This window comes from Camellia sinensis, chromosome 11, assembly GCF_055761805.1.
Source record: "Camellia sinensis isolate YWXY chromosome 11, ASM5576180v1, whole genome shotgun sequence".
Lineage (NCBI taxonomy): Eukaryota > Viridiplantae > Streptophyta > Magnoliopsida > Ericales > Theaceae > Camellia > Camellia sinensis.
The window spans coordinates 53313650-53341155 of NC_138971.1; the positions used below are offsets into that span (position 1 = coordinate 53313650).

At 43.2% G+C, this 27506-nt stretch overlaps 1 protein-coding gene across 1 annotated transcript in view; it reads left to right on the forward strand.

Annotated features, from left to right (window-relative positions):
- The first annotated feature begins 1820 nt into the window (after nucleotides 1-1820).
- The window catches only part of LOC145802336 (RNA polymerase sigma factor sigA-like), a 33298-nt gene continuing 7612 nt past the window's right edge, over nucleotides 1821-27506 (forward strand). Inside the window, exon 1 of the mRNA XM_082895031.1 lies at nucleotides 1821-2441. Within this exon, the coding sequence (XP_082751157.1) occupies nucleotides 1821-2441 (621 nt within the window). The remainder of the gene's footprint in view (nucleotides 2442-27506) is intronic.

A 27506-nucleotide genomic window follows, 5' to 3' on the forward strand; every position in this document is an offset into this window, starting at 1 on the left:
GTGCATCATATAAAGAAGAGTATGAAGTTGAGTGAATGAAAGATGTAGCCCATAGGGCTTTGTGTATGTGGATGTAGGCCAATATTGACTAAACCACATTAAACCTTTGGGTTCTTTCTTTTCTCTTTTCTGTTTCTCTGTATATTCAACCTTATTGCCTTATTACAGAATTCAACTAACTCTAGCGGCACCTTGCTTGTACAGCCTTGAGTCGGGTATGCTGGTCTTGCCCAAATAGCTCTATTTCAAATTGTTTTCAAGTACGAAGTGCATAGGACTAAGTACGGGTCATCCTAGGTCAATTTGTGACATAAAATGCTTGTATCCTATACTAATGTAGTATGCTCATGCAGCTATACATGAGATTAAATTTCAAACACTCTTTGCATTGTCTTTAAAGATATTCATTCTTGAATATGTGACACATGTTTTGTCCATGAAAATTGCCAATACACAAAATCTTAACACCTTCATTTTAGTTTCACGTTCATTACTGAAATTAGCAGCCATTTGATGTAGAGGAAAAGAAAATCCCTACAAAGAAACAATCATTAGATTTTTTTTTTCACTGTGTTAATATAGGCATCTTGCTTATTCAAATTCAAAAGCTTTTCAATATTAAAGTAATTTACTTTACTTTTTCTACTAAACAACGTAATTATGTCCTTGTGTAAGAATTATTGTATAACATGTGCCAAAATCAAGTTGTTTTATATTCTTTCATATGTATGATTGTTTAACATTATTTTTTTTATAGTTTTTACTGATTCTTATGATTCCTAATTCTATTCTTGATTCACAAAATTAGAATTTTGATTTGCAATACAAATGTTGATTTACTATGTTTGTTGCAACATACACAACCCAAAACAGATGGAACATGTTGGTGTAGGAAGGAGAATGCACCAGAACTAAACACAAACTTGTTTGTACATTTCTTGCTTGAACTGTAGGTTTTGGATCATGCCGATCAATGTAGGCCAGGATTGATAACTATGTAGAGCATTTGGAATGAAAACAGGCCGGTCATAAAAACTTTACTCAACTCGTGTTGTGCACTCATCATATTCCTATTTAATATCGCAATAGTGATGATTCATGCAGCTTTATCAGAATCTTCAGCACATTTATTTGCCAAATTCAATTGTAACCGGGAAGTGGTAATGACTTGAAGTAGCAGATTTAAAAGTTTGAAGCTACACATCATAACTTAAGGTCATATAGTATGCAAGTGAAATGTCATTGTGGTTATTCTTTCCATTGGTTTTTGTCTTTTCTTTCTATGTTTATATTCATGTTAAATCTTTTACTTCTTACTTATTGATAAATAAACAAACAAAGAAAATAAAATATTTGCCTCTCATCTACCATTTATTTTCCCCCGTTCTTCTCCCACTTGATTGCTGATATTGATATCTTTCAAATTTGTCCCATACTCTGGTGCTGATATTCTTGAAGGTTGTTTTGTCTGCTTTAAATTTTGTTATTATTTACTAACTTAAAGCTCACTTTTCTTGGAATTTGCTTAAAATTAGTGTTGCTACTTTGTAAAACCAAATTGGATGTTGTCTACATACCATTTTAAAACAAACTTGTCGGCAAGTTTCTTCCTTGAAAAAACCTAATCCATAAAAATCGACTCGTACATTCATTTCTTTAATTTTTGGTCCTTTTCAAAAACCTAAGAAAGTGATCTACACAGCCATTTCCTTGTGGCTTGGTGTCACCCTTGCAATTGAAGTATTGTGAGATGGTTTTGATTCAGCAATTTTGCTAAATACGTGTGATGGTATTGCAGCTAACCAAGAAGAAGCCATATGATGGCCTCTGTTGCTGTTATTGGACTAAGTGCAGGAAAGAGGCTATTTAGTTCCTTCTATTATTCTGATCTCACAGAAAAGCTGTCATGTGGTTACGATTACGGATCAACATACTATCAGGCTGCTACAACAAAGAATGTTAACACATCAAATAAGTCCTCCAATAATAGCACTAGTTTTTTGTCCAACCAACACACACGGTCCTTAAAAGCTCAAAAAGAACATGTGAATACTGTTTCTAAACCTTCAATTGCTGAGGTGTGGCTTCAAAGATTGAACCACTTGGAGGAGGACAGATCTCATTCGGAATTTTCAGTGGAGGCTCTTCTCTTGTTACAGAAGTCAATGCTGGAAAAGCAATGGAATCTTTCAACTGAGACAATAATAACTGATGGAAAAAGAGAAAATACTCACAAGAAGATGCAGGTCACTGGTTCAGGGACAACTGCTCGCAGGCGGAGAATAGATACTAGGAGGAAAGTTCTGAGGCAAAACTGTTCCATGATTCGACTTAGTACAAGTAAGCAGCTAAAATGCATTATCAGGCCAGAGCTGCTTCAGAACTGTTTGAAAGGATATGTGAAGGGAGTAATAAGTGAGGAATTGCTCACCCATTCAGAAGTAGTGCAATTACCTAAAATAATAAAAACTGGCCTTTACTTAGAGGAGCAAAAATCGAGGTAATTCATCTTTTTTCTTTCTTATTTATTTAGAGTGAATGAACCACTTTGATTCAGTTACTTGTTTTGTTACTACCCTCACCATGAATGACACTATTTTCCACAGTGAGATGTTTACACAACACAATGGAGGTAACAGAAACATAGATTTGTTCATTAAAGATACGTGGAACATCAGAAATTTTGTTTCTGTCTTGTTTACTTATTCATCCATCGTTTGTGAAAGGTAACACATTTTTCATGTATTATGGTCCTCATGGTCACTGTTTAAGCCTTTTGGCAGTTAATATCTGCTTTTTGTCTTGCTTTCCTTGTAGTATAAGATTTGCAAGCTATTTGATTTTAGACATAAATAATACCCTTCTTATCTTATCATTTACATGTCCATAGTTGTTCTTTATTCATGGAGAAGTTATTTGGTTAAGGCCTAGTTTGGTGGTGCGTGATTTCTGATGATATGTTTTCAATTAAGAGTCTTAGCAGAGAAAAGCTCAATGTAAACTAGTTTAGTATTATTTTGTCGTTGCATCTTGAGCTATCACTTCTTGTTTTTTCGCCAAAGCACCTCAATTACTACTTTAACATACAATGCTTTTTGGTGATGTACCTATAAAACTCAAAGTTCTTCAAAGATACAACCAAATCACCATGAAGCACTTTAAGGACAGCAAAAGCTCTTTCAAGCTGAATGCATCATTGCATCAAATGGGGCCAAAGAAATTTACCATGCCTGTGTGATACAAACCACTTGGGTAGAAGGGTAGAATTCACCCTTGAAAATCGACTTGCAAAGGGAGGGTTCCTAAGAGTTTTATGTTCACATGCCCAAGCTTGATGTTAACCAATATGGGATCATAACATACTACCACGCTCTGCAGCCGATGTCCACGGCAGCCCACTCTATCAATACTGACCTAGCTATTGCCATTTTCCTTTTGGCGGCTTCATTCACATATTAGTATTTAAGGGTGGGAATCTTCAACATGAACAGTACACGAAGTTAGCGGGTTAGGGTTGATCATTTTTGACACAAAGATGAATATGACACAACCTGGTAACATGAATATTGAGTGTCAAGTTAGTGTCGAACTTACATAACATGAAGTTGACATGGATAATCCATTTAATGAAGAATTACTTGCACATTTTAATGTTATTTCTATTAAGAGGTATATGACATTTTTGAATCCTCATGTAACTCCATCCAATTGAGTAAAAAAGTACATAAAATAGGATTTTAAGGCTAATATAGTTTTTCTTATTTTTCATTTATGACTGTGTACTTTTTGTAATATATTTTAGAGTCAATTTAGTAAAAAAATATAATAACATATAGTTTTTGTAAATGGGAAAATGACATTGAGTTGAAATCAAACATCTTTGTGAATAATTTCATTCGGTAGTTGTAACGTCCTCAAAATAATACATAAACCCATCATTTTAGGCATGCAAAGATATAAGAGAAATAAACATCTTCCTATTTATCAGAGTAGTTCTTACAAAAGTATTACATGTTAACAACAAAAGTAAATGCCCTATGGGCTTACAGCTTTCCAAGTCAACACTTGGTTACAAAAGAAGAGTGCTAACTCAAATACATATTAAGCCCTTGGCTTGAATTTATATGTAATACATCAAAAGAAAGCAAAATAACAACACAGTCTGTCTGCCTCTAGCCTCCCAAGTTATGTCCTTGGAGGTGGCATGCTACCTGTACCTGAAAATGATGTCCCATATAGGGTGAGCCAACGCCTAGTAGAGATATGCTAAACATAGTATGAGCAGTAACTAAGACATTAGCAATTGATAACTGTTTGACTCACATAAATCAATTCATAAACTATTTCCATTACATGACAAGTGCGTCCATATTTCATCCCATTTTCCATTTCTTATCCAATTCTCAATTCATAACTATGGCTCAGAACCTGGCCTAACAATTCAGATGAGTTAGTAACTCATATTAAACATTTCCCACTTCACAATAGATAAGCATACTAGTTGTATCAACATATCAACAGATAAGCATATGAGCTGTATCAACACTTCAACGATAATCATATGAGCTGTATCAACACTTCAACAGATAAGCATATGAGCTGTATCTACGGAGTCCATCCCCTATCTTCTTCCAAACACTATCCGGTTTAGAGGTCCATCCCCTATCTTCCCCTAAACCGCGGAGTACATCTCCTATCTCCTCCCACACAACACAATGTATATAAACATAGATCATATACACATTCAATCAATACATAAAGTAAATGTATTATTTCAACCGTCATATTCTATGACACATTCAATTGACTAGGTTTAGTTTGCCTAATCATCATGCATTGTCTACAACAATCAAGACTACCCTCCACCGGTAGCCCAAAGTAATTATTTTTAAACAGATAATAAAAGCACTACTAGATAAATTATCCGCATTTTCAAAAGTGAATGATTTATAAATCCAACTCCACTATCCCATCTCATAATGAGCCAATTTCATTATATTCAACTCAATTTCACAAACCCATAACTTTCCCAAATTAATTACACCAATTAATTTATGCACAATTTAGGGCTTTCTCCTCCATCTCTCAATATTAACCCCAAGGGTCTAAATATTACCAACAACATCAATATACTCATTTTGAAACCCAAATACATGTTTATGGTTCAAAATAAACATAACCCTCTTTTCAAAATTACACATTTGAAACCCTAACTTTCAAAACCCAAAACCATTTATACAAAAGCTCAAAATCTAGGTCAAAGTCCATAAAAGTGACTAGGAATCCCTACCTTAAATTCGGAGCTGAAAGAAAGAAGAAGACCAAACTCAAAGTGCTCCAAACTCCAAACTTTTTGGATCAAAACGAAGCCCTCGACGATCAACACACTTTTTATAAAGGCCAAAGGGTGAAGGATCACTCATACTAGATCAATACCTAGAGAGAAGGTAAGTTTTTAGAGAGAGAAGCTCTCAAATGGCTGTTTTCGAAAAGTAAGAGAGAGAATGGAAAGTAAAAAGTGATTTAAAATAGCCTAGCTGTCAACTGATATACGACTCTCCTGCTTGAGCGGAGAACAGGACGCTTGAGCGTCAAGAACAAAAAAATTGGGTCCGCTCAAGTGCAAGAATACCCGCTCGAGCGCCAAGACACAAAGACAAAACACACCCGCTCGAGCGTGAAAGACCAGTCTGCTCGAGCGTAGATTTTTATCTCCCAGAACTTTTCAGAAAAAGAAATACCCGCTCGAGCGTAGAAAACGCACCTGCAGAAGTTTTGCAGGAACATGAAATACTGGAAGGGTGTAAACCCCGCTCGAGCGCAAGAAGGTCTGCTCGAGCGGACAACCAAAAACCAAAATTCACTCGAGCGCAGAATGACTCGCTCGAGCGTAACACCAAAAACCTGGGCAACAACACTTGAGACCAAAACTCAACCTACCTGTTCGAAACATGCCCAACACATCCTAAAACTCAAACATGTGGAATTAAAGGATGACAACAAGGTATACAACCACCAACACCACGGAACCAAAGTCTGGAATACAATAAATACAGAAAGGGAAAATCGAAATCGCTATAACCTTCCCTCCTTAAAGAATTTCGTCCCCGAAATTAAATACAAGTTTTTCAAAAACAAGATTTTCTCAATTCCTAACATTATTACAAGCAAAATTCAACAACTCGACCCATTACCGGTCATCTCATCTCTTTTCAAGAGGCAATTTACAACATTTCCCACAACATGCATTATAGATATGCATTCCTTGAAATTCTACAAATTTCAATACCACATTACACAATTCTATATCAAATTCAATGCTCATGATGTATTTCCATTTCTACAATATGCAATGTTACACTAAACTTCCATTTTAAGGCAAGTTTCCAAAATATATTTCCATGAACCAAAACATTCACAATGTTTTACAACTCAAGACACATTCAATGTTCTTAAAGTTCATCATATTGCATAATTTCAATACATGATTATACATCAACAAACATGTCCGGATATTTTTCACGGACTTCTAACTCACGTTCCCAAGTGGCTTCTTCCACTCCGTGATGCTTCCACAAAACTTTTACCAAAGGAATAGTCTTGCTTCGCAAGACTTGATCCCGCCTATCCAAGACCCGAACCGGTCTCTCCTCATACAAGGCATCCTTATCTACCTCTAAGTTGGTCCAATCCAACACATGCGATGGATCTGGCTCATACTTCCAAAGCATACTAACATGAAATATGTCATGTACAACGGACAACTACGGTGGTAAAGCCAAACGATAAGCAACCTGCCCAATCCTCTCAAGGATCTCAAAGGGACCGATAAATCGAGGGGGTAACTTCTCACTCTTCCAAAATCTCATCAAACCTCGCCTCGATGATATTTTCAAGAAAACATGATCACTCGTCTCAATGCCAAAGGCCTCCTCCTACGGTCAGCATAACTCTTTTAGTGACTCTGGACTGTAACAAGCCTCCTATGGATAAGCTCAACTTTCTCTGTCGTCTCTCTAACTAATTCCAAGCCCAACAAAGGTGCATCACCCACCTCAGCCCAGCATACTGGAGACCTACAAGGTCGGCCATACAAGGCCTCAAACGGTGCCATTCCAATACTAGACTGAAAGCTGTTGTTGTAGGCAAACTCCACCAAGGGCAAGTGCCTCTCCCACATCCCACTAAAATCAAGGACACAACCTCGAAGAATATCCTCAAGGATCTGGATAATATGCTCAGACTACCCATCAGTCTGAGGATGATAAGCCATACTAAAGGTCAACTTAGTGCCTAAGGCACTCTACAAACTCTGCCACAATCTAACAGTAAAGCGAGGGTCTCTATCTGAGACGATCGTCACTGGGACTCCGTGCAACCTCACTATATCCCGAATATACAAATCGGCTAGATGATCTACCGAATCTCTTACGCGCATAGGGATAAAATGCGCTGACTTAGTCAACCGATCTACAACCACCCAAATAGCATCACTACCCCGCTGAGTCCTCGAAAGACCTACAACGAAGTCCATAGTGACATGCTCCCATTTTCACTCGGCAATAGGCAAGGGTTGCAACAAACCCACTGGCCTCTGATGTTCGGCCTTCACTTGCTGACAAGTAAGGAACTTAGACACGAAAACTGCCACATCCTTCTTCATACCTCGCCACCAAAACTGGCGACCCAAATCTTGATACATCTTAGTGCCTCCTAGATGCACCGCGAGGCGTGAATGGTGAAACTCTCGGAGTACCTCCTCTCGGCAAAACTCTGACACAAACAAACGGTCTTGGTATCTCACACTCTAGTTGGGATACACCATCAAACCCTTCTCAACCTTCCCATTGAAGATCTTCTCTCAGAGGGATTCTACCTCAAGGTCACCTCTTTGTGCCTCTAACACTCGAGTCACAAGAGTAGGCTGTGCAACAACGGAAAACAAGGCCGCAGCCTCGACAGATTTGCCCAAAAGCAAATCAAACTTGCCAAGTGTCCCCAACATCTCCCACTCCTGGATTTTCTACTAAGGGCATCGGCCACAACATTGGCCTTTCCCGGGTGATAGTGTAACTCAAAATCGTAGTCCTCAATGAACTTCATCTACCTTCTCTGCCTCAAATTCAAGTCTCTCTGTGTAAACAGGTACTTCAAACTCTTATGGTTCGAGAATACCTCGAACCTTTCACCATAAAGGTAGTGCCTCCAAATCTTCAAGGCAAAAATCATGGCTGCTAGTTCTAGGTCATGTGTAGGGTAATTCTTCTCGTGTATTTTCAACTGACGTGAGCCATAGGCTACCACTTTCCCCTCTTGCATCAACACACAACCCAAACCCTCTCGTGAAGCATCACAATAAACGGCATAACCCAAGCCTCTCTCCGGAATAATCAAGACCGGGGCGGTGGTCAATCTAACCTTCAACTCCTGGAACGACTTTTTACAAGTCTCACTCCATACAAACTTGACCCCTTTCCGCGTCAATCTAGTCAAAGGCGAAGCTAGCCTGGAGAAATCCTTCACAAACCGGCAGTAATACGTAGCCAATCCCAGAAAACTGCGGATCTCAAAAACGCTCTTAGGCTGTGCCCAATCTTGCACTGCCTCAATCTTGGATGTATCAACAGACACCCCTTCCCCGGATACCACATGGCCTAAGAACTTGACTTCTTCCAGCCAGAACTCACACTTCCCAAACTTGGCATATAGCCTAAAGGCTCTAAGCAACTCAAGCACCACTCTCAAGTGTTCCTCGTGTTCCTCCTCAGAAGGTGAATAAATCAGAATGTCGTCCACGAAAACGACCACAAAGCGATCTAAGAATTCTCGGAAGATCCGGTTCATCAAATCCATAAAGACTGCCGGTGCATTGGTGAGCCCAAATGGCATCACCAGAAACTCATAATGGTCATACCGCGCACGGAATGTCGTCTTAGGAATATCCTCCTCTCTGACCCTCAACTGGTGGTAACCCGATCTCAAGTCTATCTTAGAGAAACAACGGGAACTCTTTAACTGGTCAAACAAATCATCTATACGGGGCATAGGGTACTTATTCTTAACCGTAGCCCGATTCAACTTCCGGTAGTCGATACAAAGTCTCAAGGCACCATCCTTCTTTTTAGCAAAGAGGGCCGGTGCTCCCTACGGCGAAACACTAGGGCGAATGAAGCCCTTATCTAGCAATTCCTGGAGCTGAATCTTCAACTCACTCAACTCGGCTGGGGCAAAATGATAAGGTGCCATAGAAATCGGCGCTGTGCCGGGCACTAAATCAATAGAGAACTCTATCTCTCGGTGAGGTGGAAAACTAACGAGATCTTCGGGAAAAACATCCGAATACTCACAAACCACTCTCGGTAATACAATCTGGGTCTCATCACACTCACTACTCAAAAGGCTAGCGAGAAGACCACTAAGCTCACTCCGCCCTCGCGGATCATACACCGGTGACAACAAACTACCAACCCGATCCCCCAAGAAATGGAAACACTCCCCGCTTAAGGCACATATTGTGACCCTCTGGCGGTAGCAATCAATAATAGCCTGGTATGATGATAGCCAGTCCATACCCAAAATAATATCAAATCCTGACATGGGCATAACTACAAAAGGAAACGGAAGCCGACGATCGGCGACCTCTATATCACAACCTCTACATCCTTGTTTCAAAATCAATTCACCCCCAACGGGTGATGCAACACATATAGGAGATGCTAATTGTGCCAACTCCAACCCCAAAATAGATGCAAATGCAACAGACACAAAGGAATGAGACGCACCCGTATCAATCAATACACTAGCAACCGAGTTGCAAAACAGAACGGTACCTCTCACAACTGATGGAGCCGGTACTAGGTCCTGCGTGGTAACAGCATACACACGCTCGGTAGGCCCCTGATCCACTTGCTCACCCCTAGGAGCATAAGACTGCTGCACAGACTGGGATGACGAAGCTCCCTGATTGGCCCTCGAGGCCTGCACAAACTGAGCTGACTGAAAACCTTGCGTCTGCCTAGAACCAGACGCGCCCGATGTGGCACCGAACTGTGGACAGAACCTCTTCAAGTGCCCAGACTAACCACACTGATAACAAGACAAGGGCTGGCCTCTGCCCTGACTCTGGCCCTAAGGTCGAGCTGAAGAAGAAGCTGCTCGCTAACCTCTTCCATTCTGCAGGCAAATCGAAGACTTGTGGCCAAGCTGACCACACTTGAAACAGGTGATATCTCCCTGATTGCCTTTCCCCGAGCCTGCACTCGGCACTGGAAAGGTCGATCTAGTAACACCACCCTGAGACTGTTGAGGGTTAGAACCCCTCTGTCTCCTGCTATCACCCTGGCCATCCTGGCTCCTCTTAGAGCCTCTCTGTCCCTCCTCCTCCTGCATCATAATCTCCATATAGGTTGCAGCATCAACCAAACGCCCAAAATCCTGGGTCATCAAAGCCCCAACTCTCATCTTGAGTCCACGCCTCATCTTCTTCTCAAACTCGAGGCAACGACGTTCCTCGGACGGCACAAGTTCAGGTGCAAACCTGGACAAGCTAGTAAAAACAACCTTAAACTCGGCCACTGACAAACCTACCTGCCTAAGTTGACAAAACTGGTCCCTCAGCTTCTTCCTAACAGCTGGAGATAAATACTTCTCCTGGTAGGCATCCACGAAGGCCTCCCACGTGCCACCAATACGACCCTTCGTGTACTCCCACCGCTGACCCGCATCCCCCTTAAGCTAGAAAGATGCCAAGGTCACTTTCAATGCTCCGTCCTCGATTGCAAGCATCTCAAACGTCTTTGTTATCTGTTCCAACCACTCATCCGCCTTAAGTGGCTCCTTCGGGTCCCCGACAAACTCATCCGGATTAGACCGAAGAAACTCCCTCTTCAAGAAGGAAGGCCCTGCATCAACAACCGGGGCCTGCACTTGAGCCTGAACTGGATTCTCAGCTCTGAGAATACCCATAGACTCCCTCAAAGCATCGGCTATTCCACGGGCTAAAGCGCCCATAGCCTGCTGACCTGCTGGCTCGACCACATTGGCTTGGCCAACCTCCTCCTGTTGTGTCGGAATATCATCCGGTAAAGGCATTTCCTGCCTACCACGCCTACCATGTCTACATCCCCGTCCTCGTCCTGACATCCTAATAAAGGTAACGAAGAACGTTAGCACATTCACGAATGTGCCGAAGCTATAACACTCGCATCCTAATGCATGGACAACTGTAATTCACTCCACGTAAGCACATAAACACATAAGCACTTACGAATTTCATTTCCGGATAGTGATAGTCCCGAGACGTTACTAGAGTTCCGGTTAGAAACAGCATTGATCAAGTGCTTTTCCAACAAGACTCACAGAAACCCAAGGATCCAATCAATATCCTAGAAACTAAATCTCATACCCAAGTAGTCACATAAACATGTTATCACATAAGCACATAACAGTACACATAAGTTTCTAATAAGCGAGACAAACCCATTGTGATACTAATCGCTTCCCACGTACCCAAAGTGTTCAAACCCGGTACGCTCTGATACCACGTTGTAACGCCCTCAAAATAATACATAAAACCCATAATTTTCGATATGTAAAGATATAAGAGAAATAAACATCTTCCTATTCATCAGAGTAGTTCTTACAAAAGTATTACATGTTAACAACAAAAGCAAATTCCCTACGGGCTTACAGCTTTCCAAGTCAACACTTGGTTACAAAAGAAGAGTGCTAACTCAAATACATATTAAGCCCTTGGCTTGAATTTACATGTAATACATCAAAAGAAAGCAAAATAATAACATAGTCTATCTGCCTCTAGCCTCCCAAGCTATGTCCTTGGAGGTGGCATGCTACCTGTACCTGAAAATGATGTCCCATATAGGGTGAGCCAACGCCCAGTAGAGATATGCTAAACATAGTATGAGCAGTAACTAAGACATTAGCAATTGATAACTGTTTGACTCACATAAATCAATTCATAAACTATTTCCATTACATGACAAATGCGTCCATATTTCATCCCATTTTCCATTTCTTATCCAATTCTCAATTCATAACTATGGCTCAGAACCTGGCCTAACAATTCAGATGAGTTAGTAACTCATATTAAACATTTCCCACTTCACAATAGATAAGCATACTAGCTGTAACAACATATCAACATATAAGCATATGAGCTGTATCAACACTTCAATAGATAAGCATATGAACTGTATCTACGGAGTCCATCCCCTATCTTCTCCCAAACACTATCTGGTTTAGAGGTCCATCCCCTATCTTCCCCTAAACCGTAGAGTACATCCCCTATCTCCTTCCACACAACACAATGTATATAAACATAGATCATATACACATTCAATCAATACATAAAGTTAATGTATTATTTCAACCGTCATATTCTATGACACATTCAATTGATCAGGTTTAGTTTGCCTAATCATCATGCATTGTCTACAACAATCAAGACTACCCTCCACCGGTAGCCCAAAGCAATTATTTCTAAACAGATAATAAAAGCACTAACAGACAAATTATCCGCATTTTCCAAAGTGAATGATTTATAAATCCAACTCCATTATCCCATCTCATAATGAGCCAATTTCATTATATTCAACTCAATTTCACAAATCCATAACTTTTCCAAATTAATTACACCAATTAATTTATACACAATTTAGGGCTTTCTCCCCCATCTCTCAATATTAACCCCAAGGGTCTAAATATTACCAACAACATCAATATACTCATTTTGAAATCCAAATACATGTTTATGGTTCAAAATAAACATAACCCTCTTTTCAAAATTACACATTTGAAACCCTAACTTTCAAAATCGAAAACCATTTATACAAAAGCTCAAAATCTAGGTCAAAGCCCATAAGAGTGAGTAAGAATCCCTACCTCAAATTCGGAGCTGAAAGGAAGAAGAAGACCAAACTCAAAGTGCTCCAAACTCCAAACTTTTTGGATCAAAACGAAGCTCTCGATGATCAACACACTTTTTATAAAGGCCAAGGGTGGAGGATCACTCTTACTAGATCAATACCTAGAGAGAAGGTAAGTTTTTAGAGAGAGAAGCTCTCCAATGGCTGTTTTCGAAAAGTAAGAGAGAAAATGGAAAGTAAAAAGTGATAAATAGCCTAGCTGTCAATTGATATATGACTCTCTCGCTCGAGCGGAGAACAGGACGTTCGAGCGTCAAGAACAAAAAACTGGGTTCGCTCGAGTACAAGAATACCCGCTCGAGCACCAAGACACAAAGACAAAACACACCCGCTCGAGCGCGAAAGACCAGTCCGCTCGAGCATAGATTTTCATCTCCTAGAACTTTTCAAAAAAAGAACTACTCGCTCGAGCGCCAAAAGGCCTACTCGAGCGCTACCCGCTCGAGCGTAGAAAACACACCTGCAAAAGTTTTGTAGGAACACGAAATACTAGAAGGGTGTAAACCCCGCTCGAGCGCAAGAAGGCCCGCTCGAGTGGACAACCAAAAACCAAAATCCGCTCGAGCGCAGAATGACCCGCTCGAGCGTAACACCAAAAAGCTGGGCAACAACACTTGAGACCAAAACTCAACCTACCTGTTCGGAACATGCCCAACACATCCTAAAACTCAAACATGTGGAATTAAAGGATGACAACAAGGTATACAACCATCAACACCACAGAACCAAAGTCCGGAATACAATAAATACAGAAAGGGAATACTAGAATCGCTATAGTAGTGATTAGTTTCATTAAATTCAATTTATGGGGAAAAAAATTAATTTTCCATACACTAGGTGTTTTTCATTGAGGGTGAAAATTTTCAACATGACACGTTAATACAACATAAACCGAACACAAATTGTAAGTAAATGACACGACGCAATAACACCAAAAAATAAACTGGTTGGGTTAGTGTTGAGGTAGTTCTAACACGAACCCAAAATGACATGACACAAATATGACCAACACGACACTATACCCACCCTAATCAATATTTGACAACTTAAATAGGTATCTTAATCCATCCTAAAGGTCACTGCCTCCGCTGTTCGAATCGCAAAGTCGCAGCCCATCTAATTCCATACTCGTATAAGTTGGGTCTGATTCAATACTCGATGTGGTGGGTGCTCTGATATACCAAACTACTGTAAGAAAACTTAAGGAAACCTAATCTAAGGATGCCTGCAATTAGAATTGTAGTGGGTTTTCGTTATGGAAAGCTTCTAGGGTTAGGATTATGTACAAGCACAGAAATAATCTTCTCGTATAATCTTGTTGATCAAGTTTGCACTCCTCCAAACGTCGTCGCTTTGCTACTTGAAAACACAAACGTGAGCTAGCCAGCGGGTGTGTGCCGGAAACCTCTCCGATGCCTAAGTCAGCAAACAAATAATAAACACAAAAGCTCTGTGTATTCTAGAGTGAGAATTGTGATACCTGTACATAGGTCCTGTCATGAGCTTTTGTAGATTCCGCCTGGCACCATCCTAATAGGACTCTAACTCTCCTTATAAGAGTCCTCCTAGGAATCACACTCCCAAGGATAATGCCCATCCTGATAACTCCTTACTCACTGCTAACCAAGTGAGATAGTTGCGACTATTACCTCGGTTGGCACAAGACTTAATCGTGCTCACATAGCTCGGTGCTACTTTAGGCAACATTATCAGTCTTGACTTTGAGATGACGCCCTATAGAGCTATCCTTTAGCTCGGCCCTCCTTCAACTGATACCTCAGTCTAGGCTAGCCAGGTCATGCCGCTGTAGCCCATCTCTGATCGACTTGACGTAGATGATGTAGGACCGTGCTACATAAGTAACTACTTCGGCCTGTAGTTCAGCCCAAATTTGAAATACGAAATGTCTTCTTGGCCTCATAGCGTGGCCCATCCGCCAAAGAAGACTTATCCTAACTCGGCCCAATTTGTTCACAAATCACCCTCTTAATTGCCCCTTAATTCCATTTACGTAGCATGATTGGGATTATTGTTTCAAAGCAGAGCTAAATATTCAAAATTCAACCAAGCTCAATACTGCCCAGTTTTACGATTTGTTCGGTCTGGAAACGTCTTGTCAGTTGCTCTGCACGTCGCTCCACTACTCTAGCACATCTGAAACGTCATTTATTCCTTTGGACACGTGGCATGCCTTCATTGGTCAAGTACCCCTGTTACAGCCGTCTCGTACTGTCTGAAATTTGAACAGTCCCGTCCATTTTGCTTTAGACTATAAAGCCTTACTTTTTCGAAAGGCCACTACTGTTCATCTTCCCTCCCTTGCTTTCTGAGTTCCACACTTATAACTTTTGTGCTACAGTCCTAACTCAAGTAACTACATCACCTGCTCCGCTCGCGCCTTTGTTGGTGCTCTTGTTTGATTGGATTTCGTCTTCACGCTCTAAATATGTAAGTCCTTCATGCCTCTTTCTCATTTTTGCTGATGTTCTTTGTTTATTTACCTCTAAAGACCAGCACTTCAACACCATATATGCTTGTTAGATTTACTAGAGTTTGAACGAATATCATAAGCCCAAAACCACATGCTTAAACCCAAAAACATATTGGCTGGATTTTAAACCAGTCTAGAACATGATTTTAGATCCAAAATTGTTTTGTGACCTAAATAGGAACCTGTTTGCGACCTTTAGGCTTGCACCTGACTGAACTAAAAATGCTTTGACCAACAACCGAGCTATAATCCTTGAGTCGGTCCTATTCTTGGGCCGAACTAGAAATAGCTTGTGACCCACCTGTAGCCGAGCTAGGCTTATTTTGCATTGACTATTTACTTAGCCCGGTCCATTAGCTGGGCATAACATTTTTTATTTCCACTTTACAGACTTTGACTAGGTTGGCCAGGCACACCCTTGTATTTCACCCTCGGATGATTTTTGCTCAACCGAGCCAACCAAGGTCACATCAACGCCGAGCTAGGCCGCCGTGTACAATTTTAACTTAGCAATTTTTTAAGTTTAATGGGTAAATACCGATTTTTGGTGGACTCCCCTGGAGCCATGGCCGAATTTTGAAAAGACTACCACATTCCAGATGACGTCCACCTTTCCTTAGCCGAGTTGGACACCACACCATGGGGCAAATCAGGCTTTGTTCCCTTCACTATGGTGTCCATTGTAGAGGGGGGGACTTCGGTTCCCTGTCCAACCCTTGATCTATGAATTCCTTAGATAGACTAGGCTATGCCCCACTCAATTATCAACCAACACCTATAGGATTATCAACAGGATTGCCGAGCTAAATCGCCACCTAGGTTTCAACCTCGGTTTGCCCCACTCAATTATCAACCAACACCTATAGGATTATCAACAGGATTGCCGAGCTAAATCGCCACCTAGGTTTCAACCTCGGTTTGGCGAGTTGTTCCATCAATACTCGCTCGACCAGAATGACGACGGCTGGGTTTATTACCTTAGAGTCAGGAGAGGCCGAGAGAAAATTGTCAAGAGAATACCAGACAAAGACTTGAACGACGATGACTTTCTCTGGGTGTCGGGCAATTTTGAAGACTAATAAGCCCAAATACCGGGTTATAACATAAACTGGAATAAATGAACAGCTGGTAAGAACAAACCGGTTTAATTTCCTTTGTTATTTCAACAACCACCGTGCTAACCCTTGTGATCGTCCTCTGTGCAGATTTGAACCAGCTTAAATCGAACTACACCTACACCAATCAGGCCGCACTTCGAGCCGCACTTCGATACCGACACAGAGATTGGACCGAGCTTCTAAACTTCGAGCCGACCTACCGGTATAGTGGAAAAATAAAAACAAAGGTTACTGACTTCTTGAATCATCACCCAAATCGAACCCCAACTTGCCCCAGATCAACCTTATCCCACTTACCGAAGAGTAAGAGATGGCTAAGAGGAGAGTTATCTGGACTTTGATCACTAAACATGTATCCAATTCGAATGCCAAGGTCCAGACCGAGAAAACTACAACCAGTCAGACCATGGAAACCGTTGTTGTATTGCCCTCCAACCGGGCTACTTCATCTCGGCCCAACAAGAGGCCGCACACCTCGATCTCTCAACCGTAGTGGTTGTTGGACGAAGAAGACATTGAGCTACCAGAGACCAAGCCACCCGTAAGCTAACCGCGACAAGGAGGAGGTGCCCCCAACCATGCTAGTTCTTCTTCGGCGTGGGCGCTGACTGTAACTTTCAAAGGCCGTGTAGTGACCACGGCCGACTCCGTTACCGCCAAAAAAGATCACCTGCTGGCATTTGGTTTATCCAAAAGTTTGTGCCTTCCAGCTGATATGGAAAGGTACAAGAACCTGACCAAGCTGAAGGTGATTCGGTCCACCACAAAGTCGATGGTTCTGGTAAACTTTGGACTTCTCAACAAAACTGCTACTTTTTGCAATCTCTTAGTGCGGTTTAAACTTATCATTTTAGACACTGTGCAGGCCATCTAGAAAAATCACACTACCCACCAGCGTCTGATCGAATTGCGAAAAACGGACAAGGCGGCCGTCGCCGAGGTCAAGACAAAAGAAGCCGAGCTAAAAGTCCTGAAGGCTTCTCTGGCCGAGCAGAGCATCGCAAATAAAAAACTCACTGAGCAGGTTAGCGCGACTGAGGCTGATAAGCAAAAAGCCTTAGTCGAGAAAAAAGATAGGTATTTGCGTGAACTCGCCAAGCTGGAGAAAAAGAAAGAAGTCGAAATAAAGGAGCTGCAGAAAAAAAATAGAGGATGCGGAGGACCGTGGTTTCAAAGAGGGTGAAGAAACCTATGTCTAGTAATGCGAAGTTGCAAAAAACATATTCTTCAAGTGCGGTTAGAAGGCCGCAGCCGAAAAGCTCAGTCAATCGCACAACTTCGAGGTGTTCCTGAATCCTCCTACACACTTCATTTCGGTCTATATAACGAACTATGCACATGCCGTCCAGAAAAAATTCCTTCAGGTGGAAGCTAAGGAAGAGGAAGAGGTCCCAGATCCAGTCGACGTCCCTTGCCAACATTGACCTCGGTCGCCAACTTCATTGCCAGCTCGGTCGGAAGTACCCAATCAAGTCATGCTAAATCTTGATGAAGCGATCGATCAAACCCGAGAAGGTGAAATTAGAGAAGTCCGGGTTGATTTGGATGCCGAGTTGGATGACCTATTTGCCTGATTTCTTTTTCTTTTTAGTTTTTTTCCTCAATGAAAATGTAACTGGGCTACAAGCTCCTCCTCTTGTACTTCACTTCTAATGAATGAAAGTATCTTTAGTTTTCTTTTTTGCCATCTTTTTGTTCGGTCACAGTACTTCTCTGCTTTAGTGTATCGTCTTTCTTACAAGCCTAGCTAGCCTAGTTAGCTCGACCTTCCCTTATCCTGCCCACCTTTTTTGGCCGAGATACTTATCTCGGCTGGAAAACAACTTTGGGATACTGCAAAACCTTTGCAACCGAGATTTTTGCCTCGATCCTTATCTCGGCCAAAAGGTGTTGATCAAACCTGCCAACTTACTTGAGCCTAAATCCTTATCTCGGCTGAAGAAGAATAGTGTTGGTCAAACCTGCCAACTTACTTGAGCTTAGATCCTTATCTCGGCTAAAGTAGAATAGTGTTAGTCAAACCTGCCAACTTTCTTGAGCCTAGATTCTTATCTCGGCTTTTCATGGCCGGTCTACGATCATCCGATTTCCTTTTTTCCCTCTCCAAAAACCCCCCGACCTCTATGGCAACCCTACTTTCCAAAGCTCAAAAATACATGAATGCTAAAGATTCCCTAGCTGCCTGACAAGATCCTATAGCTAAAAACCCGACCCCTAGAGAGAAAAGAAAGGACTCGAAAACCAGAAACACCCAGTACACTCACCAAACACCTCAGTATATCGACCGACCAACCTGAGCTGACTAGTCGGTGCCAACCCGACCGCTCGGCCAGTTCGAATGATACACACCCCTCAACTCCCCCATGGAACAAGTCTTGAACCAGATTCAATAAGATTATCCCCTAAAATGACCCCAACCGTCACGGTCTTCTTCCAACCGGCGAGACTAGTCCAAATACTACCGCTTTCATCAGGACCATGGCCATAATACCGAGGAGTGTGTTAGCCTCAAAGACTAGGTCGAGGGCTTGATACGCCAGGGACGTCTTAGTCGATTCACGGTAGCCCGCCCTCAGCAAAGGCAAATGACTGAACCCAACAGAAACAACCATCGGCGCACCCCTCCTCGACAGTTTGCACAACCTAACCAAGGTCACGATAGGCCTCCGCAGCAACCCCGGCCACAAGGCAACCTTGGCCCCGGCCCCCCTGTTGGAGAGATTAGAGTTATTGCTGGCGGGCTTGCTGTGGAGGACCATCCCACTCGGCTCAACAGGCAGAACTCAGAAGAATAAGGCAGGGCTCAGACAAAGAAGTTACCACATTGGACCGCCCTCCCAAACAGCCCAAGTAGTGGATAGAGCCCATCACTTTTACGGAGGCTGACTGCACAAGCATCCGTTACCTCCATGACGACCCCCTCGTCATCTCTGCCCTCCTATCCAATTACAAAGTCAGACGGGTTCTCGTCGACAACGGCAGTTCTTCGGACATCTTCCTAAACGCCTTTTGCCAGCTCAAGGTCGGAGAAGAAAGTCTGTCCCCTCTCCAAACCCCATTGGTCGGTTTTACTAGAGATCGGGTGACCTCCATAGGCTCCATCGATCTTTCCATCACAATCGGAGAATACCTGCGATAGACCACAAAGTTGCTCACTTTCTTCGTCATCGACTTTCCCTCTGCTTACAACATTATCCTCGGCCGGACCGCCCTAAATACTTTCTAAGCGGTCACATCCATTTTCCATCTTGCCATCAAATTCTCCACCGAACTTGGGGTCGGCACGGTGAGGGGAGAGCAGACCGTGGCCAGAGAATGTTACGTCGCTTCACTTAAAGAGGTCAAGCTCAAGGAGGCTATGATCATTGAAGGACTCGACGTCAGAGACGAAGACGAGCTGGTCAGAGGAGAACCAGTGGAAGAGCTTGTTGAGGTCCTCATCGATCCCACTAACCCAACAAAAACAACCAAGATCGATAGCCAACAATCCCCTCAAGACAAGGCCGATCTTACAACCCTCATGACTGAACACAATGATGTGTTTGGCCTGGACCCATTCTGACATGTCGGGTATTGATCCTTCCTTCATCACTCATCGTTTGAGTATCGAACCCCACTTCCGACACTTCTGCCAGAAATAACGCATCTTTCACCCAAAATGCAACGCTCTTATTACCTCTAAGGTAGACAAGCTATTGGAGGCACAGTTTGTCAAGAACGTGGACTACCCCAGGTGGCTGTTGAATGTGGTCTTGGTCTATAAAAACAACGGTAAATGATGACTCTGCGTCAACTACTCCAACCTTAATCGAGCTTGCCCCAAAGATAGTTATCCCCTTCCTCGCATAGATCTGCTTGTTGACGCCACGACCAGTTATCAAATGCTCAGCTTCATGAACGCCTTCTCTGGGTACAACCAAATTCTGATGCACTCGTCTGACCAGGAACACACCTCTTTTATCACTGACCAGGGAACCTACCATTATCGTGTCATGCTGTTTGGGTTAAAAAATGCCGGAGCAACTTATCAACGGTTGGTCAACGCCGTTTTTCATCATCAGATAGGCCGAAACATGGAAGTATACGTCGATAACATGCTAGTCAAGAGCAAACTTTCCTCTGATCATCTGGCCGACCTGTAAGAGACCTTTAGCACCCTACAAAAGTATCAAATGAAGCTTAATCCGAAGAAATGCGCCTTCGGCGTAGGATCTGGAAAGTTCTTGGGTTTCATGGTCAGTCAGCGGGGCATCGAGGCTAACCCTGAAAAGATTAAGGCCTTGATAGAAATGCAGTCACCGAGAATGGTTAAGGAGGTTCAGAGGCTTACTGGCAGAGCCGCCGCCCTCAACCGCTTCATTTCCAGCGCAACGGACAAGTGCCTCCCCTTTTTTAAAGTTCTTCGGCAGGCTTTCGAGTGGACGATTGAATCCGAAGAGGCTTTCTAACAATTGAAGCAGTGCATGGCCAATCCCCCCTTACTCTCCCAAGCGCTCACAGGTGAGCCCCACTTTTTTCTACTTAGCCGTATCGAGCACCGCAGTCAATGCAGCCCTCATTAGGGAGGACGGTTCAGTCAGCGCCCAGTTTATTACATTAACCGGGCTCTCAGGGATGCAGAACAGAACTACCCGTTGCTAGAAAAAATGTCGTTGGCCTTGGTCACTGCCTTAAGACGACTCCGTCCTTACTTTCAAGCCCACTCTATAGTGGTCCTCACTGACCAACCTTTGAAGAAGATAATACAACAACCAGAGCTGTCTGGCAGACTTATGCAATGGTCAGTTGAGCTCAGCTAATTTTACATCTCCTACCGACCTCGAACGGCGATCAAAGGGTAGGCTATTGTTGATTTTATCTTGGAATTCACTAATCCCACTCCAACCACGGCCCTCCCGCCCTCGCAATCCCACACTGAGGCAGAAGACCCCCACTCTTGGACCCTCAACGTCAACGGATCATCCCGCAAAGAAGGCAGTGGGGCTAGTCTCATCCTCACTGCCCCTGAGGGTGGTTATTTTAAGTGTGTTCTCCGTTTCTTATTCGACGCAAGCAATGATGAGGCTAAATATGAGGCATTGATAGCAGGTCTAAGCCTAGCCAGAGACATTGGTGTCAGCCATATCCAGGTGTTCAGCGATTCTCAGCTCATTGTCGGACAAATTACGGGGGAATTCGAGGCCAAGGAAGACACAATGCGGGCTTACAGGGATATTGCACTCCCCCTTCCTCGCCTCTTCAACACTTTCCACATCAAGCACATCCCTCAGACAAAAAACTCCAAGGCAGATGAAATGGATTAATTAGCTTCTGCCGACCAGTCAGACCTCAGCCATGGCGTCCGCCTGGAATACCTGGCCCACCCAGCCATTTCCCCACAACAGCAACAAGTCCACTTCCTCCAAAATGAACCTATTCCATGGGTGGCAGATATCCTGCTATTTTTGACAAATGGGGAATTGCCTACCAACAAACACCAGGCCGCCAAAGTCAGGGCCCAGTTGTCCAACTACATTCTTATCAGTGGCCTCTTGTATAAACGTGGATTTTCACGACCATACCTGAGATGCCTCAATCCTACTCAAGCGACCTACGTGATGAGGGAAGTCCACGAAGGTGTATGTGGTAATCATTTGGGTGCCAGGTCACTAGCCCACAAAATACTTCGCACCGGTTACTTCTGGCCTACCCTCAATCAAGATGCCACTGAATTCATGCTTAAATGTGATAAATGCCAACGCTTTGCCAACATCTCTCATGCTCCTCCTACAGAACTGATCACACTTTGCAGTCCTTACCTATTTGCCAAATGGGGGATCGACTTAGCTGGCCCATTGCCCACCGGCCGAGGCCAAACCAAATTCGCAATCGTCGCCATTGATTACCTCACTAAATGGGTAGAGGCGGAACCCCTCGCCACAATTACCGAGGGAACACAACCAAATTTATCTGGCAGTCGATCGTGTGCCGATTTGGTATCCCTCAAGCCATCGTCTCCTACAACGGCAAACAATTCGACAATGCCAAGTTTAGGAAATTCTATGTAGAACTTCAAATCCAGCCATGTTTCTCTTCCCCAGGTCATCTCCAAGCCAATGGCCAAGTTGAGGTTATCAACCATTCTCTTCTGAAGATAATCAAAACTAAGTTGGAAGCTGCTAAGAGACTCTGGGCTGAGAAATTACCAAATGTACTATGGGTCTACCACACTACCGCTCGAACCCCCACTAGAGAGACCCCTTTTGCTTAACATACGGCATTGAGGCGGTCATCCCAGTGAAATAGGCCTGTCTACCCTGAGGGTTCTGCACCCGAATCCAGAACTAACTGAAGAACTGCGTCGGGCAGACCTAGACCTGATTGAAGAGCTCTGAGAGACCACTGTCATCAAGCGGGCCTCATATCAACAGAAAATGAGAACACACTACAGCCACAAAGTTCGACCGAGGGAGTTCGCCGTAGGGGACCTTGTTTTGCGCGAAGTAATTCTTGCCACCAAAAATCCGACTGAGGGCAAGTTGGTAGCCAAGTGGGAGGGACCTTACGTTGTTAAGGCCAGACCTCGTCTGGGCACTTACCGACTTCAGGACATGGAAGATCGAGATCTCTCCCATCCATGGAACGCCGAGCACTTAAAGCGCTATTTTCAATAAAAGCCCTATTTTGTATTGATCAATTGTTGTATGTTCTATTTGACATCTACACACTTGGATGTTTTTGTCCTTTTCTCACATAGTGTAAATTTGTGATCAATGGGCTACGCTTTAAATGACAATGATCCTATATCTCAGTTATCTACGTGGTATTTCAATAACACCTTGCTTGTAGCCTCAGCTAGACTGAATTATTTAAAGTCTTAGCCAGACTGAGCATGAAGGGCTCAGCCAGGTTGAGTTACTTAAAGCCTCAGCCAGACTGAGCACGAAGGGCTCAGCCCAACTGAGTTACTTAAAGCCTCAGCCAAACTGAGTTATTTAAAGCCTTAGCCAGACTGAGCATGAAGGGCTCAGCCAGACTGAGTCACTTGAAGCCTCAGCCAGACTGAGCACGAAGGGCTTAGCCCGACTGAGTTACATATGGCTCAAGTCAAACTAAGCACGAATGAAGAGTTCGACCAAGGCCATTCTTGCAACTTCATGATTGTGGCATAGTTGCTATACTTAGTTAAAATCCAGGTCCATGCTTTTACACTTTAATACCTTTACATTTCAACGCTTTTATTGTTAACATTCTTTGCGTCATAGTTTTCTCACAAGTTAGATTGGCTCCCTACTTCTCAACTTTTACTACGATTTATACACAAGCCTTATTTAAATGCCCATTCTCATTCTTTTCAGCTCTACAAGAAATAAAGACAACAACATGAAAAAGCACAACTCATTATTTTATTTACAAACTTACACATAAATTCACTACAAAAATTACACGACCAAAAAAAAAAAAAACAACAATAACAAAAAATTTATTTACAAATTTCATTTACATCAATCATTCATCCTCGCTCGAGGCAAGGTCTTATTCGTCAACCCTCTCGTCTAGGAGGGTCTGGGCCACATCGTCTTCATCTATTCTCACATTGTTGAAGTCCAAGTCTGGGAACAGCTCTTCTGCTTTACGATTAGAAGTCTTCCAGCCGCTGTCCCAGAACTCAGCCATCTCATGCTTGTAGAAGTCTGACCGTTGGAAGCTCTAGATCACTTCCTCTTCATTCCTACTTCCAGTGGTCGCTCCCAACAGGCCAGCCCCCCTATCCCCCTTTCTCACCAAGTTGTTGGCGATAGCGGCATCAATGGCCATCTGAAAGTCGGCGGACCCCTTGAACTACTCTATCGCTGCAACATATAGGTTGGGGTACGCCGCCCTCTCAGATGCCAACTTAGCCCTTTCCTCTTCCAAGGTCTTCTCCAACCCTGCATTCTCAGCCACTGACTTGGCCTTCTCATTCACTAGCGCCCTCTCCAACTCAGCAATCTTCTAATCTGCTTCTTTCTTTTCTTTAATCGACTAAGCGCGTAGATCTTCATTGTAGACCATGGCCTCATCCCACCTTTTGTTGGTGACGGTGCAGGCTTTCAGGGCCTCTTCCAGCTTTTTCTGCTCGCCAGCCAACTGGAACTCGAGCAACACCACCTTGTGGCATTCCGTCTCTAGCTCTAACTTGGTCACAAGCAGCTCTGCATTCACACGGTCCGCTGAATAGCCCTGTACCATCGCCAACACCTCTATCTTCTTGGCATTTTGGGCATACTCCAGCCCCCTAACACACGCGCTCCGCTCGGCTTTCCTCCAGGCCCCGGTCTCCCTCCTTAAACTTTCAAGTTGGGCCTTCACCTCCTCTAGCTTTGCCTCCAGTGACTTAATTTCACCTTTTGCGCGCGCCGCTTTGTTCAGTAAAGCTCCTACTAAGGTCGTCGCCTTCATTTGGGCCGAGTACAACCCCCTTAGCAGTTCGGCCTCTGTGAAACTTGCCATCGAACGCACGGCCGCGTCCTCTATTACCCCCAAAAGTCGATCGATAGCAGTCCTGGCTTCGCTTCCTTCTCCCTCTAGTCATCTGGACACTGTTGAAGCGTGGTAAATAGCGGTCTTCAACCTGGTCCTCTCTCCTTCTCATTGGGGTTCAGGACCCCCCTTGGGCTGTTGCGTTGCCCCCTGCTCAGGGCCAGTCGCCCCACCTTCTACTTGTGTTTCGGGGCCTAGGGCATTGTAGATACCCCATTTTTTACTGTCCTTAAGACTTGGATGTCACCGTTTGAACGCTCAATGATCATCCATGTTCGTGTTCGTTTTGAGTTCTCGAAGGTCTCGGCTACGTGCCTTGCCTTAGGAACTCTCAACTTGACTGTTCTATGCTTGGTTTTGCACCAAACACTTGTTGTTTTGCTTCTGAGGGTAGATGAAGGCTTGTTAGCCATCCCCACACCTCACCGACCATGGCTTGAGACCACTGGCCCTGTTTTCTTGTTACCGACCAAAGGTGTTGGCCGGTCGGCAATGTTTTTGGTCGGCCGGCCAATGATTTTGATCAATCGGCCACTTTTTCTGGCCGAGACCTTTTCCTGAGGGGATTTGAACCTTTTGAACCCTTGTTTTAGCTTCTTAAGGAAGCTTGAACCTTTTGAACCCTTGTTTTAGCTTCTTGAGGAAGCTTGAACCTTTCGAACCCTTGGTTTTAACTTCTTGAGGAAGCTTGAACCTTTTGAACCTCTGTTCTAGCTTCTCCAAGAAGCTTGAACCTTTTGCTCCAAGCTTTTAAGAGAAGCTTGACCCCTTTTTAGCTTCTTGAAGAAGCTTGGCCCCTTTGCTCTAAGCTTCTAAGAGAAGCTTGGACCTTTCTTAACTTCTTGAGGAAGCTTGACCCCTTTGCTCTAGCTTTCTCAAGAAGCTTGACCCTTTTTGCTTTAGCTTCTAAGAGAAGCTTGGAACTTTCTTCCTCTATATAAGAAGAGCTCTTCTTCCATTGCAAGGGTTCCAAAAATTTTGCTAAGGCATACACATATATCTCTCTTTGTCTCTACACTTAGGCTTAGAAAGAGTAAAGTTCTTGGCCCCTTTGCACACCAACTCTTAGCCTAACACCTCCATCATCAAACTAAGGATCTTGGAGGCCATTTTCAGAATTGAAGGTTTGGTTTTTTGGTCTCAAAGTCGCTGGTTTTTCTGAAGCTACAAGGGTAACACACTATTCCCTCTTTTAAGCTTTATTTTGCTCCATCTTTTAGCCATAGTTGCAAACATATTTGGGCTTTGGCATAAACTGAAAAAAGTCTTATTTTGAGCTCCTTTTGAAGTTTGTTTAAGATCATTTTTGTGTTTGGGGTTGTTTACCCCCTCTTGAGCCTTGCTTGGCCTCTTTTTTGTACTTTTTTTGTGAGCTTCAGGACCACCTTGTATTGGCCCTCTCACCACTGAAATCCAAAGGGATTTCAGTGGTGGGGATGGTATTTTGAGGTCCTAAGAAGGAGAGGGGTGACCCTCTCCCTTGTTGTCTTGTTTACTAGCATTTTTGGCCTATCAAAGGAGCACATATTTGCATGCATCCCAAGCTTGGTTCAGGCTTTTTTTGGGGGTTTTTAGGACCTGCATAAGCTCTTTCCATAGGTGGTTTGGTCCCCTTTTTCTTGCTTCTTGCATGTGTAGAGTAACCCCTCTTATAGCTTATCAAAGGAGCATATCATTCTTGCATGTATTGGACACATTTCAGTGGGTATTTGGTCATATTTTGGCATTTCATGAATCTATTTTTGGCTGGTTTGGTGGTCCCTCATATGCTCCATATGCTTGTAGTGTAAACCATGCTTACTAGCTTACATTGCATGTTATTTTGGCCCTCCATTCTAGCATATTTTGGCCATGACTTAAATTGATTTTGTCCTTGTTTTGGGCTGTCTTAGCTCTGTTTTTAGGCCTCTTGGTCGATTGGTGCTTGCCATGTATGCTTGTAGTGTAATAGCCATGCCTAGCTTTGAGTTTTGAGTACTCTTGCATGCCTAACTTGAAGTATTTGCATGTTTCGGAACCATCTTGTATGCTATTTCAGAGCCAGAATTTGTGTCATTGTATGCCATATGTCATCCCTTGCCATGCTTTGGTAGAGTGGCATTTGATGCCTTAGGTTCGGTCCCTTGCATTGGGCATGTTTGCAAGAATGTCCTTGCCTAATTTCAATTGTGTTTTGCCACTGATTTTGGCATGCTTGAGAGCTACCCATGTTAATGTAAGTCCATCTCACCATGTTGTTGCATTCTTGTTTCATTTTGCATGTTGTTGCATGCTATACATGTCCACATGTTTAGGTTGTATGCCTATTGCATATTGCATATTAACATACTCATGTTGCATTAGAGTTGTTGCACACTTGAGTTATTTGCATGCTTGCTTGCTTGCCTAGGTTGCATTGCATTGTGTGTGCATCTCTTGCATCTTGATCAATCATGATAGAGGTTGGGGCCA